This window comes from Exophiala aquamarina, assembly GCF_000709125.1.
Source record: "Exophiala aquamarina CBS 119918 chromosome Unknown aczIA-supercont1.4, whole genome shotgun sequence".
Classification (NCBI taxonomy): Eukaryota; Fungi; Ascomycota; class Eurotiomycetes; order Chaetothyriales; family Herpotrichiellaceae; genus Exophiala; species Exophiala aquamarina.
The window spans coordinates 898,350-911,196 of NW_013550584.1; the positions used below are offsets into that span (position 1 = coordinate 898,350).

Here is a 12,847-nt window from a genome sequence, read left to right on the forward strand (position 1 = left end):
AGCCTTTTGCTACGCATGGCTATGGGACGAGCGAGTGCATTCTAGAATAACAAATGTCGTGTAAAAATTAATGCTGGGTCTGGATGAATACTGTATTTAAGGAAGAGTGTTCGGCAAGGCTAAACGCTGAAATGGAAACAGACCACAAACAAGCCAGGAGATTCGCGCTATCGTCTTCTGCTTAGCCAATTCCACCAGCCGCCTCCTTCACCTTGGCCTGCTCAGGGGGCTCGTCAACAAATTGAGGCGGTGCGACTTCATCCTGCAAGAACCCCGGCGCGCTCTCTCCCATGCCCATTTCTTGCTCAAACAGCATATCTTCCCCGAGAGCCTCCAGCTCAGCATCTAGTTCCGCTTCGTCGACATCTTCCGGGACGTCATATGCTCGACTTATGCTCTCATTGATCTCATTTCCGACCTCCATCAGATCCGCCATTTCGTCCTGCATCTGCTCGATCTTGTCGATGTTGATCTTGCCGTACTGCTGCTTCAGGGCCTTGTTGGTTGTCTTCATCGCATCCACCGTCGTCATGACATTCTTCAAGTTGTCCTGCATCATCCCGGCTTGCTCCATGTTCCAAGACTGCTGCTGTAATTGGTCGCGCTGGGACTCGTACATCTTGCGTCGTTGGAGGACCTTCAGGGCTTTCTGCTTGATGGCCTGTTTACCCGGCCCGTCGCGCATTTTCGAAAGTTTGGTCTGGTATGTCGAGAGTTCGGCATTGATTTTCGCCAGTTTGACGTCGATTGAGTCGACTCTGGTGTCGACCTGAACGTGGGGTTAGCGCACGAAAGAGAGAGAACGAGCGAGGTATGGGTGTTGAAGAGAGAGCCGCCTACATTTGAAATGGCACTGTTTAGGGTAGGCTTAGGCGCCGTGCTCTTTGAGCCAAAAAGACGATTCATGGTTGAAAGCAGCGGGAGAATCAACTCGTGTCACCACACGCACTATTTCAAAACGAAGAGTGGTGTGTCAGGAAAGGCCATTTGTTGTAATAGTCAAAAACAGGAAAAGAAGGTGGTCTGCGGACGACCTGCGATGTCATCCCCGCGATAATCGCTCCGACGTTTTTCCGGAGCAGTCCACAGCCTTGCCTAGCCTTGCCACCCACAAACAGAGAACAGCAGATCCTGTACAGTTCTATCAACCACATATATATACCAACTACGAGGAGCTTTAATTCGCTTCAAACGACGACAGGCCACTTTTCAGCGACGCCTCCGGTGCCCAGGCTGGGTTCAGAACATGACACCTGTGCTTCAACGGTGCACAGCGGACAGAGTAAATTCCTTCAGAGCACAATATTTCAACAATAAATCGTGCCTGTAGGAATACAGACAATATCAAGGAGCACAGGCATCCTCGATTCATATGTGGCTCGAGGTATGGCGTTGTCTTGGGAATGGACTTGGCTCACAAATAGTATCCCACATGTCCTCCACAGCCATGTGGGCTCTGAAGCGAGGGAGAATGACGACAGGCCTTTTACGAGATGGAGATGGGGAGTTTGGGGCCAAGTAGCGCACGGCAATGCAAGCAACGCGTGGCTGCGTGGCAGATGATGTGCAAAGGGAAATGGGAATTGGGAAATGGGCCGATTTGCCGCTAAAATGTGTCTCCGAACCCTTTGAGCTTAGGCTATGAGATACGGAGAACGGGCCTTTGGGCTGCTCCTGCTCTTTCCGTCCTCTGTAGTAGGGGAGAAGAAAAGGGGCGGCGGTTTACGGCGCCGCACCCCATGTGCCCTGGGCCGCTGGCAAGCAGGTTGGTCTAGGGACCCAGGTACTTCGTACTCTGTCGAGCCCACGGACGCCAATGGAACTCCTGAGCAGGACAATACTATGTAGTAGGCAGAACATTGTTCTTGTGCGTGTCCTCTGTGCAGGAATAGTCCTCATGATATGTGAATTGAGTTGCACAGTCTGCCTAAATTATAAACATGTCACGCAGCATGTCATGGGATTATGGTTTCTTCGTCGATTGGGGAGTACTTGTACCGCGTGCCAGAGCCAGCGTCCTCCACTTGCCAGCGCATCGCCCGTGTGCCAAGTTCAGGTCCAGGTTCCGGTTCAGGCTCTGGTGCAAGTTCGGGGCGTGGGAAATGGGGGGCATGGGGGCTCGAGGGTCCCTTAGGCGCATCTACGAGTAGGCGTGGTCGTAGGCGTCTGCTTGGTCCGCATCTCCGTCGGGCCTTGACTCCTTAGTCAGGAATACAGTACTACATACTGCGTATACCGAGCACTCACGTCCAACAACACCTTCTTTTCATTGTTCACAATTCCAATCATCACGGCGTCATACAATAGACCGCGCCTGTCGAAACCTTCCGGTTTTCTCCCTTAACCTTCAGATCATCGCTGCCTGATCCTGATCTGCCATTGTCCTCCTCATCCTCGAGACTTCGATTCCAGTCACTCCTTTTGTCCAACTTGGTGAGTGATCCCAATCGCCTTGCAATCTCTCGCTCTGGCTCTGCGCATCCTATCATCCGAGCCCATCCCTCCTCTGTTTGTCGAACGACCACTTGATACTTCTCAACTGAGCAACCCGCGCTGTTTGACATCGCGAGAGTGTCCCCTTGTCTAATCGCGGGGCGCACTGAGTTGTGGTCAACCCCGACAAAACTACCCGTTATCGCCTACCGCCGATCTCGATTTCGTGAACTGCACACTACCCACCAAAACTAACAAAGAAATTATCCTTGCAGCGGTCGGGAGCCCGTCTATGTCTTGTTCAATCACAGTCTCACTAGTCACGACTCCTCACGGCCTGCCTCTATCCTCTCAACGCCCGCCGGGCCTGTACCATTACTAAACTTCCCGACGCAGCCTCATTAACTTGGGTTGCTCGACCAAATCTCGCACAAAGATGTTTTGGCGTTTTGGAGGCTACTCCAACATATCTACAATCGACACTTTACTCGACAAGCCTAACGTCAAGCTCGAAGACTTGCTGGAAGAGTCCGACCTCATTCAAGAACTCAAATCCCACCACACAAAATTGATCGAATATCTTCGCGATGAAACAAACCTCCACACTCTCCTCCACTACGTTGTGGCACCCGCACCCCAATCCGAGAACGATGGACTTGAGATTGATGAGAAAGGCAAAGGTCCTGCCGTAGACGATGGAGAGGAAGAACCCAAGAGAGAACTCGATGAGGAACAGGAGAAGACTGAGAAGAAACGATTGAAATATGCATTTGTCGCTTGTGAGATCCTTTCGTGTGAGACTTGGTCCATCACCGAGTCTCTCATGTCGAACACGCCTTACTTGACCGAATTCTGGGATTTCCTGCGCCGGCCGGCTCCATTGGATCCGCTCCAAGCTGGCTATTTTACAAAAGTCAACGAAACACTGTTGGAAAAGAAGACGGAAGACATGCTGGAATTTTTCAAGTCGCTCCCCAACATTATCCCCGCAATCCTACAGCACGTGGATTGCCCGATGGTGATGGATTTGTTGTTGAAAATCATCAGCCTCGAGAAGTCAGATGGTGGAATGGGAATTGTTGACTGGTTGCATAGCCAGGATCTGATTGCGAAGTTGCTCTCCAATTTGGCCCCAGAATGCAACTCTTCCACACAAACCTCCGCAGGCGACTTTCTGAAAGCTATCATCACCATATCGGCAAATGCGGCTCAAAACGAGCAATCTTGTATCGGCCCGAATTCCCTAACTCGCCAGCTAGTCTCACAGCAATGCGTCGAGCAGCTGATCGATTTCATGCTTCAAGGTGGCAATCCACTCACGGTCGGTGTCGGGATTGTCATTGAGGTGATTCGAAAGAATAACTCAGACTATGACCCTGACCAAGGCCATAGCCCAGACTCTCCTCCAACCAATCACGACCCAATTTATCTGGGAACACTCCTGAGGCTGTTTGCTCAGCATGTCCCTGACTTCATGAGCCTTATTCTTAGCTCAAAACACACGGTGACCAAAGGCGAGGAGACCAGCGTAGTTGAAAGAGGAGAGTTAAAATCTGCCTGGGGAACTCAAATCGAACCGCTGGGATTCGACAGGTTCAAGACCTGCGAGCTCATGGCCGAACTCCTGCACTGCAGCAACATGGGATTGCTCAATGAAAGAGGAAGCGAAGAATTTATTCGAGAACGAGATGTTGAGCGGGAACGATTACGAGCTCAAGGCGCCTTTCTATCTCCAAAGCAATCTGAAGATTCGACTGTGGACATCTCTGTCAGCTCTTCTCGCTTTGAGACTGCGTTCAGCCCTTCAGAATCGGCATCTACAGAGGAGCTTCGGATAGTTAATAACGCCGAGGAGGATGGTTTCGAGAAGGTTGCAGTTTCTGAAGCTTCGGAGGCACCTACCAGCGCCATCACTTCACAACAAGACCTCGTCAATGAGTCTCTATCCCCGCAGCAACCTCAGAGTCATTTGGCACCACCAGCGAATCTGGACGAAACAGTTCGCCGCCTCAGCTTGGACAGTCCTGAAGATACTGACATGACATCGCCTCCTAATGAACCAGAATCATCCAGCCCGCCTTCGGTCAATCAGTCGAGTCCCTCTATGGTGAATCACGACAAGCCTGCACCATTATTTGCCAAGGCTTCCGACCCGAACAAGACTCCAACGGCCAGTAGTCCTGAACCGCCTCGGAGCCCGGGCACCACCAAGGATAACAGTTCTGCAGCGGCTCCAGCCGGTCAACCTGAAGGAGAATCCTTCCAGACAACACAAGATGATACGACCGAAATAATACAGCCGGGAGCTCATGATTCTGATGAAGCACCAGTTGTTGGCGACTACCTCAAGATTATGTTCGTGGAAAACAGGGTGGTCCCAACGATACTGGTAAGTTCTTTTTTCCTCACTCGAAATTACTACTAATTCTTCCACAGAGCTTCTTTTTCCGCTTCCCCTGGAATAATTTCTTGCATAATGTTGTCTATGATGTTGTCCAACAGGTGTTTAATGGACCTATGGATCGTGGCCACAATCGATTCTTGGCATTTGATCTCTTCGAGACCGGCCGCATTACTGACGAGATCATTGAAGGCCAGAGACGAAGTGACGAAGCCCAACAATCCAAGAACATGCGTCTTGGGTACATGGGACATCTCACCTTGGTTGCAGAAGAAGTCGTCAAATTTGGTGAGCGACAACCCCGAGAATTACTCTCTCCCGTTGTGCAGGATTACATATATTCCCGTGATTGGGAAGAATACGTTACCAAAACATTGGCCGAAACCCGAGAAAGGGACAATGCCATTCTAGGAGGCTTCAGACCCGATAATGGTCTTGGTCCCAGACAAGCTGTCCTGAATGCTGTAAGCGCTGGTCAGGGCTTTGGCGGCTCAAGTGGCTTAGCTGGCGTTGGGCTAGGCGGTGGTCAGCATGGTCTGGACAGCATAGATCTCTCCAACAATGGAAGTGCCACTAGTGCCGGTTATAATTCTGGTGGTTCACTTTCCAGTGGGTTTGGAAGCTCTTCAGATGATGAAGACGAGGATATGGACGATGCAGAGGATGAGGAAACCACAAGGACCGCCACTCAGCTTTCAGCTGCAGACACTGGTCTTGCATCAGAAAATGTGAGTGCAAGCAGTGCCTTTCGACGGTTTTTTGTTTTTTAGGCTAATAAGTTTTGGAAAACAGTCTGATCAACCAGTACCATTACTACCTCCTCCACCAGCGCCGCTGAACATCGAGCCATCACGTGCTCGCAGGAGACTAGCGGATCGCTTAGCAAGACGAAAGCAGCAAGATGCAGAAAATGAGCTGGCAGCATCCGAATTTGGTACCGAGGCAGACGACCCATTCGCTGCCCTGGGAAATAGTGATGATCAGGACTCTGGAGACCCGTTCTCATTGGACGAAGAAGAACAGGACATAACCACGTTTGGCAAACGAAGCAATGCCAACTCATCCAACCAAAGTACTGGAGATCATCATAGCTTCTCCGTCAGTCGTGGTTTGACGAGCCTGTTTTCTGCAAGCCCTGAGCGGGGGCGATCCACGGATGATTTCGATGGGTCATTGGATGACACATCATCCGAAGGGTCAGGTTCGGACATCGACGCGGAAAATCCTCCCCTGGAGGCCAGAACTAGTCATGAGCGGCGTCCACTGGATGTGGACGATGACGAGGAGATGGGAGAAATGGTCGCCCCAACCGAAGATAGTAGTAACAGTTCGGACGAAGAGGTGCTAAGTCCTCTCGAGAAAGAGAAATTAGGACGATCGTTTGGGATGAATGATCCTGATGAGCAGGCATCAGAGTTTGCCGGACAAGCTGATCATGATGACGACGACGATAGTGACCAGTTGGTGGAAATTGCGATGCCGGCGAACTCGAAGAGGAGATCACGAGGTTGATTCGAGGACGTCGATGACGAAGGAGCCCTTCAATCATGTAATTGATGTGGCTCGAGATCATGTTCTCTTTCTACTACGGAGTGTTCGTCGAACGGCAGGAGCCGTGGCAATGCCTCGCCACCACATCACGAAGCAGGGGGAGAGAGAGAAAACCCATAAACAACAAACAACACACGAACACGAATCCTAACACTGTACAATTACCTCATGTTTTTTGTGATACCCCACCCGAGGAACAAAAGGACAATGATCATCAACACACATTCACAGCGGCGGTACGGTACTGGTACGGTACGAACGATATACAGTGGACTACTATGCATTCAATTCTATTTTATTACTCATTCGAGTGTCAGAGCCTGGAGGAGAGACGACCAGGCTGTTCTAGACTCTTGTTATTTTCTTAGGTGAGTCTTGGTAAGCACTGAGGGTTCCGGGGCGGCAGGAGCGACGCGAATATGTACATACGTATCGGTATGTGACGGTCGACTTGCCACTGCTGTGGGCCCATGACATGTGCAAAGTTGTTGATGAGTCGCTGGATACCAGTTGGGAACGAGGTTTCCTGGCAGGGAGGATGCCTGGCCAGTCCGTGATTGAGGGAGATGAGGGGAAGAAGAGCCATGAGCAAGACGTTTGTTGGGTCGTTGTTGCTTTGTGAAGAAGGCAGCCAGCCTGTCGTTGGCAGTTAGTTGTACGATAATATGTCGAGTCGAGTCGAGTCGAATCGCTTGACAACTCTGTACATGACCTAGAACCTTGACAAATCTATGGGCAGTACCAAGATTGATCAACCGACCGGGGGAATGAAGAGATGAAAGTTATTCAGAAATCCGCTTACGTTTCATTGATTTTTCTTGTTTGTGTCTTTGTAGATTGATCCCATAGGCATATGATGATAATAATAATAATAATATAATTGGGTAGGTGTCCCTCGTTTCGTTGAGAATCTATCAAGCCGTCTTCTACAACGAGGGCTGGCCGACTACCCGACTGACTAATTCTTCTCTTTCGTTCTATGAACGTGTGTATATATATACTGTGAGCTCGTGATATGCATGTCGTCAATGCAAAGCCTAGAATGCAAATCTTGTGTGTACCCCTTTCTAAGGCCAAGCTAGAGGGCGAAGTGCGTTCTGACAGTTTCTGCTGTTCTATTAGATCTCTTTTTGATGGGTAGAAGAGATCATAACCGACATGGACCTTCTTTTTTAATCGTGCTTTAATTGACGGAGCAGCATAAAGATTTTCCGATCCTGATTGTTCAAGCACCGCCATTCTCGTTTGTTGGACGGCCAATTCTCTCGCGGCGAAGATGCCAGTCCCGTTTAAAGGGAGGTGGTGTGTAGTTAGGGTCCTATCCATAGTTTGCCCCTTTTCCTTTTAGCCTTCCAGCTCCGGGGGCCCATCTTCATCGATCTCCTCGCCCATGAAGCCGGCACCTTGACTCTTCAGTTGATTCTTCGGCAAGTCTGCCTTGGAGATCCCCCGCCGTTTTCGCCACTCCCAGACCCCACGGTCGACCTCGTCCCTAGTCACGCCGTCGCGTACCAGGCAGAACGTCACGCCCAGTTCGTTTTCCACGTTGCGATTCCGAATCTCGTCATCGAAGAATATCATGTCTTCGTACGCGATTGCATTCGGGGGGTCGGCTTTGCTGAAGTGCGCGTGTAGCCGTTGGAAATGCGTCGTCTTGTCGCCCGGGAAGATCTGCGGTGCGGTGAAGAATGAGAGGGCCTTTTGAGGCTGTGATCGGGTTGGATCTTGTTTGGCCGCTGCGTTGGTGGTGTCGTCCTTGCCGTTCTCGCTGTAGGCGCCGACAGCAGTGTTGGATTTGGTCAAGTTGGGCACGTGCAGGCCGCGCAGCATATCTCTCGCCAGGTTTGGGGCGTGAGTTCGGCTGGCCAAAGACATCTTGATGCCCCGCTCCTTCGCGCCAGCCAGGATCCCAGGCACGTCGTCGTAGAAGGCGAACGACTCACCCCAGCGGTCGAGCATGCACGTATTGAATTGCCCCGCCGGTGACGCAGGTTTCACGGGGCCTGAGACGTGCGTGTCCACCCAAAATGGCCATAGTGTGTAATCCAGGTCGTAGACTATAAGTGAGGGTAGAGGGAGGGTGTCGGTGAAGGTGCTGGGAATTGCCGTCGTCGGGGGAGGTCGTAGGCCGTTGATTTGCTTCGACTTTCCTCGCGGCATTGTCGGTGGTTGCTGGATGTCAGTAGTCGAAAACAAGAAATCTCCCGAGGGGATATGAAAGGTGAAAAGTAGAGTGAGTAGAAGATCAAACATATAAAAAAGGTTTGGTCGGGTGACCAGTGTGTATATCTGCCTGCGCCGTCAAAGGGCGACTAGGCATAGCGAGGCTGCAGCCTTCTTCTGCGTCAGTGACGATGAAAATAAGTCTCTCAACAAATCTCAGATAAGTACTGCTCACGTGAGTGACCGGCAGAACCACGTGGCGATAAGCTCCGACGAGGCTGAGATGTCGGCTATCTTGTCACCTGGCCTCGTCTTGCTGGATCCTTTCAATTTCTAATATTTGTATTCCACATGGCTCAGTCTCAATCATCAAGCAGCCATCAGGTATCTCTCTGTTCTTTACTTGCAGCTTTGCTTCCACTCCGCAAAACCTAGTAAAACGTTAATGGCTGTCAAGCGGGTCAAAGTGGACTAATAATCCAGTCTCAGGATATTTTGTGTGCCATTACCCTGAGTTGCCTTAGTTCGTATTCGATAGGTCTTCGCGGACACGACTTTTCCTCTGTTAGTCATGGCACGCCGTGTCCCTTAGCCGAGGTGTACAATCCGTCTACTTTTGTCCAACTAAACGGGCCGTTCTTGGATATAGCTCGAACCTGTAAGCGCTATCCCTTTGAGTTTGGTGGAGCCTGTGACCTTTCAGCACCGAGTGCTTTGCACCGGGAATACATCTGGATCAGTTCCAGACTTGAGCTAAATGTGTGTGGGCAACCTGAGGTGAGGGACAATATCTGCAAGCCATGACAAAAACTCTTGTTTTTGTGAATTACGAACACCCCTCTCATATTAAAGAGCGCTCCCGTCGTCAGACGGTTTCCCAACATACTGGCAAATACTCTCAACAACTACAACGAACCAGGCATACGGATGCTCCTCATCAGAGGCCCACCAAGGACAGTTCAGACTATTTCCAGCCACGTGTTCTCGGCCCGATCATTCAACCAGCTCAAACCCCTACCAACCATATTGGGCAGGTGACCCATCGTCCACCCAGCCGGCTGGGCTTGATTGTCCGAGAGAATCGTCGCTGTGTGTTCAACTGGCAATTTCGACATCCCAAACAGCAAACTGCATCCCACAATGCTAACTGGACATCCGACGACAATCCTCCGTCGCCAAGATTGTATAGATCGCCAGTCACTGGCAAGGCCGATGACGCGAAATTGGGACGAGTTTCCAGCTCTTCCAGGGGCATAACTCGGCCTCAGAGCCCACTTAGCCTACTAGGACAAGGCAGAATTGACCCTTTCGCAAGGTTTGCGATCAACGAAGACGACTCCTATATACATGAACTTGTCGATCATGGTCAGTCATGGTTTTCTTTGTGACCTACTGCATCAATAACGTACGCCCTGACATAGGCAATATTAGGAATACAACAATTTTGGCCAATGATAGCCCCCAGTCGAGATGCTCAGGGCCGGTCTTCATTTCGGTATTTCCTTGAGGACATGAGTGTATCACCCATGGCATACTACGGATATCAGCTCGGTATACTAGCAAACCTTGAGTGGCTTCATGACGACCATCCAAAGAAGCAGCATTATATGAACCTTCGTGCCCGCAATATCTACCGCACTGTCCGCTTAGTCAGACAGCATCTTGAGAGGCTCGATGGCGCTCCTTCTGATATGCTGATTATCATCGTGCTTATCCTGGCGACTGTACCGTCAGGAGAAATACTCAGTCGTTCATCCTTGCCTGTTGCTCGATTCCGTTCGCCCCTGGGAGACGCGCAGGTATTGGACCCCTACGGTCACATACCAAATCCACAATCACATTGGACCGCATTCTATAACTTGATCCAATTGTTAGGGGGGCTTGGAGGAATGGTGCATAGAGACAGGGCAGCACTGTGCCAACTGTGAGAAGGGCCCAAGTCATCATCATTCTTGGCTTTGAGACTAACAACGTGGTAGCGGAGATCTCGTTATATCCTCGAGACAAAGCACACCACCGGGCCTACCGTACTATAGCTTTTTCGCAGACATTTCTCATCTCAGCCTTCACACTGACGAGGCTGATGTGGAAGGGCAACTGGCGTCGTGTCTGCTCAACCTCAATTTACCTACCTTTGTCCTCACTGGTCTTCACAAGGCGATCAAAGCTGTCGCAATAGCAACTATCACCTTGGGGGAGTACTATATGAACGAATCTCCCTCGACATTCTTTCGATTACTCGAACTGAGAAACTGGGCTCAATGGCTTTCACTGAGCGTGCGAAGGCCAGAATTCCCGCGACCGAACGCAGACGATGCCCCCGACGAGGACTGGTGCTTGTTCGACATTGTACGGCTCTCTTTACTCACGTACAATAATCTCGTCATCTACCCTCTCTCTCCAACGAACGAGGTTGGAATAAGGCTGGCATTGGATCTGAGGATCGCCTTGGAAACGAGCATCGACAAGCATCCGACCATCTGGATGATGTATCCCAGGTTGCTCCTATGGGCGCTCATCCTTGGAGGTATCAGCGATGCCGCAGAGATTGAGCGACGGTGGTATAAATCTCAATTTCGCGACCTAGCATCCTCGCCACACGTCTCTCTCCTTCATTGGCCCGAGTTTGAGCACAATCTTGGCGATTTCTTGTGGCAGAGTAATGTTTTGAACGCCGAAGCAATCAAGTTCTGGACCGAGTGCGTCAAGAAATGACTTTAACGTTCATGTATGACCTGCTCGATGCCACTGCTGTGGACAGGAGACACCCCCAATCTTTGATTTCTCGCGTCCAGGCATGAAACTGCTTTATATGACAGTTCTTGAGCATTAGGGGAATGGCCGAGATGTTCCCTGGAGCGACTTGAGCATTTTAGCCTTATATCTGTTGGACTGTCGCCTCTTGCTGACATGCTTTGCACTACCCTTATAAGAGAGGCCACCAAATCTTCATTGCGCCATCAGGGTTTCATCTGGTTGGCCAAGGGGTGCTTCTTCACCCTTGCCCATATCACGGTGGAAATACTCAAGCCATGTCTCAGAACTCTGTCGATGGGGACGATCCTGGTCAAGTGACTTCTTCCGTACCTCCACAACGTGGTCCATCAGCTGAACCGCGGCTGCCTTTTGCCCCAGATCCCACAACATTTTAATATACAACGGCTGGTGAATGTAGTGATAATAGTCGATCAAGATGATGCTTCAGTATTGTCTCCTCCTGAATCTTGACCACCTCTTCTAGGAGCAATACTGCCTCCTTAATTTCTCCATTCATCCCATATGCTGAGGCAAGTTCACGCTGGGGTCGAAGTTTGGCCGGATCATTCGAAGGAAGATGGTCTTGACGCCAGTGATAGCACTTTTCAAAGCAGGTCACAGCTTCTTTGATGCGCCCATCTTCCCGCATACACAACCCAACATCGAAGTACAGATCGTAACTCTCCTCCATGGCAACCGTCTCTTTTCCTCGAAGCAAACGAAGCGCATGTGGTAGATATACGCGCCATTGATTCCAATTCTCATAGGACACGGACGGAAAGATGGCCGCCATATGCTGGATGGCATCCCTCTCGGCCTGTGGCATGAGCGCGTTCCTCCCAATCCAGATTCTCGTGGCCAAATGGACCAGGCTGTGCATGTCGAATATGTCCGTGTCCCCGCGCCGGACTAGAAAAACGTAGCCGTCTAGCGTCCCGATCGCCTTGACCATCGCCTCCTCCGAAGTTAACGAAGGCAGAATCGATTGTGGGATGGCTTTTGGTTTAATACAGGATAGAAACAACGATAACTTGATGGCAGCGGCATCCGACTTCTGGATCTCGTGGAACGACACTGGCCACGAGGTGGCCACAGCATTCCTAGAGCCTCGATACCGAGTAGAAACGTGGAACTCCCGACTCATCAAGCTGACAACGTCTTGCTCGGTACCCGTCAGTAGCTCGACATACTTCGCAATTAATACTCGGTTCCTGTTAATGTACGCTCCCACCTGCGTGATCGCTAATGGGAGATAGGTCAGCTGTTTGAGCAACGAGGTTACTCCCCTCTCATCCTTAACTAGGCGTTTGTCGACCAGCGTCTTGGTCAAGAGATTCGTAGCCTCCTCCACTTTCATCTCTGAAAGTATGACCATCTCGCCTCCCACGCCCAGCGCCACATCCTTCGAGCGCGTCGTTATCAGGATGGCGCCATCACCACTGTCTGGCAGGTACTGGTAGACGCCGTCGGGGTTTTCGGACGACCCGAACAGGACTTCCATATCGTCGGCGTTGTCGACCACAAGAAGCCACTTTCCACTCT

At 50.8% G+C, this 12,847-nt stretch overlaps 5 protein-coding genes across 5 annotated transcripts; 1 reads left to right on the plus strand and 4 right to left on the minus strand.

Moving 5' to 3' along the window:
• Positions 1–181: 181 nt before the first annotated feature.
• Positions 182–906, minus strand: A1O9_05443 (uncharacterized protein; the record flags this gene model as incomplete). Its single annotated transcript, XM_013404662.1, has 2 exons — positions 182–769; positions 841–906. 2 exons carry the CDS (start codon positions 904–906, stop codon positions 182–184), a joined length of 654 nt encoding a protein of 217 aa, XP_013260116.1.
• Positions 907–2,869: 1,963 nt separating this feature from the next.
• A1O9_05444 (uncharacterized protein) lies at positions 2,870–6,346 on the plus strand (the record flags this gene model as incomplete). Its single annotated transcript, XM_013404663.1, has 3 exons — positions 2,870–4,822; positions 4,870–5,562; positions 5,627–6,346. 3 exons carry the CDS (start codon positions 2,870–2,872, stop codon positions 6,344–6,346), a joined length of 3,366 nt encoding a protein of 1,121 aa, XP_013260117.1.
• Positions 6,347–7,729: 1,383 nt separating this feature from the next.
• On the minus strand, positions 7,730–8,545 carry A1O9_05445 (uncharacterized protein; the record flags this gene model as incomplete). The annotated part of the gene is made up of 1 exon (XM_013404664.1): positions 7,730–8,545. The coding sequence occupies one exon, from the start codon at positions 8,543–8,545 to the stop codon at positions 7,730–7,732; it is 816 nt and encodes a 271-aa protein (XP_013260118.1).
• A 2,952-nt stretch (positions 8,546–11,497) lies between these two features.
• On the minus strand, positions 11,498–11,695 carry A1O9_05446 (uncharacterized protein; the record flags this gene model as incomplete). Its single annotated transcript, XM_013404665.1, has 1 exon — positions 11,498–11,695. The coding sequence occupies one exon, from the start codon at positions 11,693–11,695 to the stop codon at positions 11,498–11,500; it is 198 nt and encodes a 65-aa protein (XP_013260119.1).
• Position 11,696: 1 nt separating this feature from the next.
• On the minus strand, positions 11,697–12,806 carry A1O9_05447 (uncharacterized protein; the record flags this gene model as incomplete). The annotated part of the gene is made up of 1 exon (XM_013404666.1): positions 11,697–12,806. One exon carries the CDS (start codon positions 12,804–12,806, stop codon positions 11,697–11,699), a length of 1,110 nt encoding a protein of 369 aa, XP_013260120.1.
• Between the last annotated feature and the right edge of the window lie 41 nt (positions 12,807–12,847).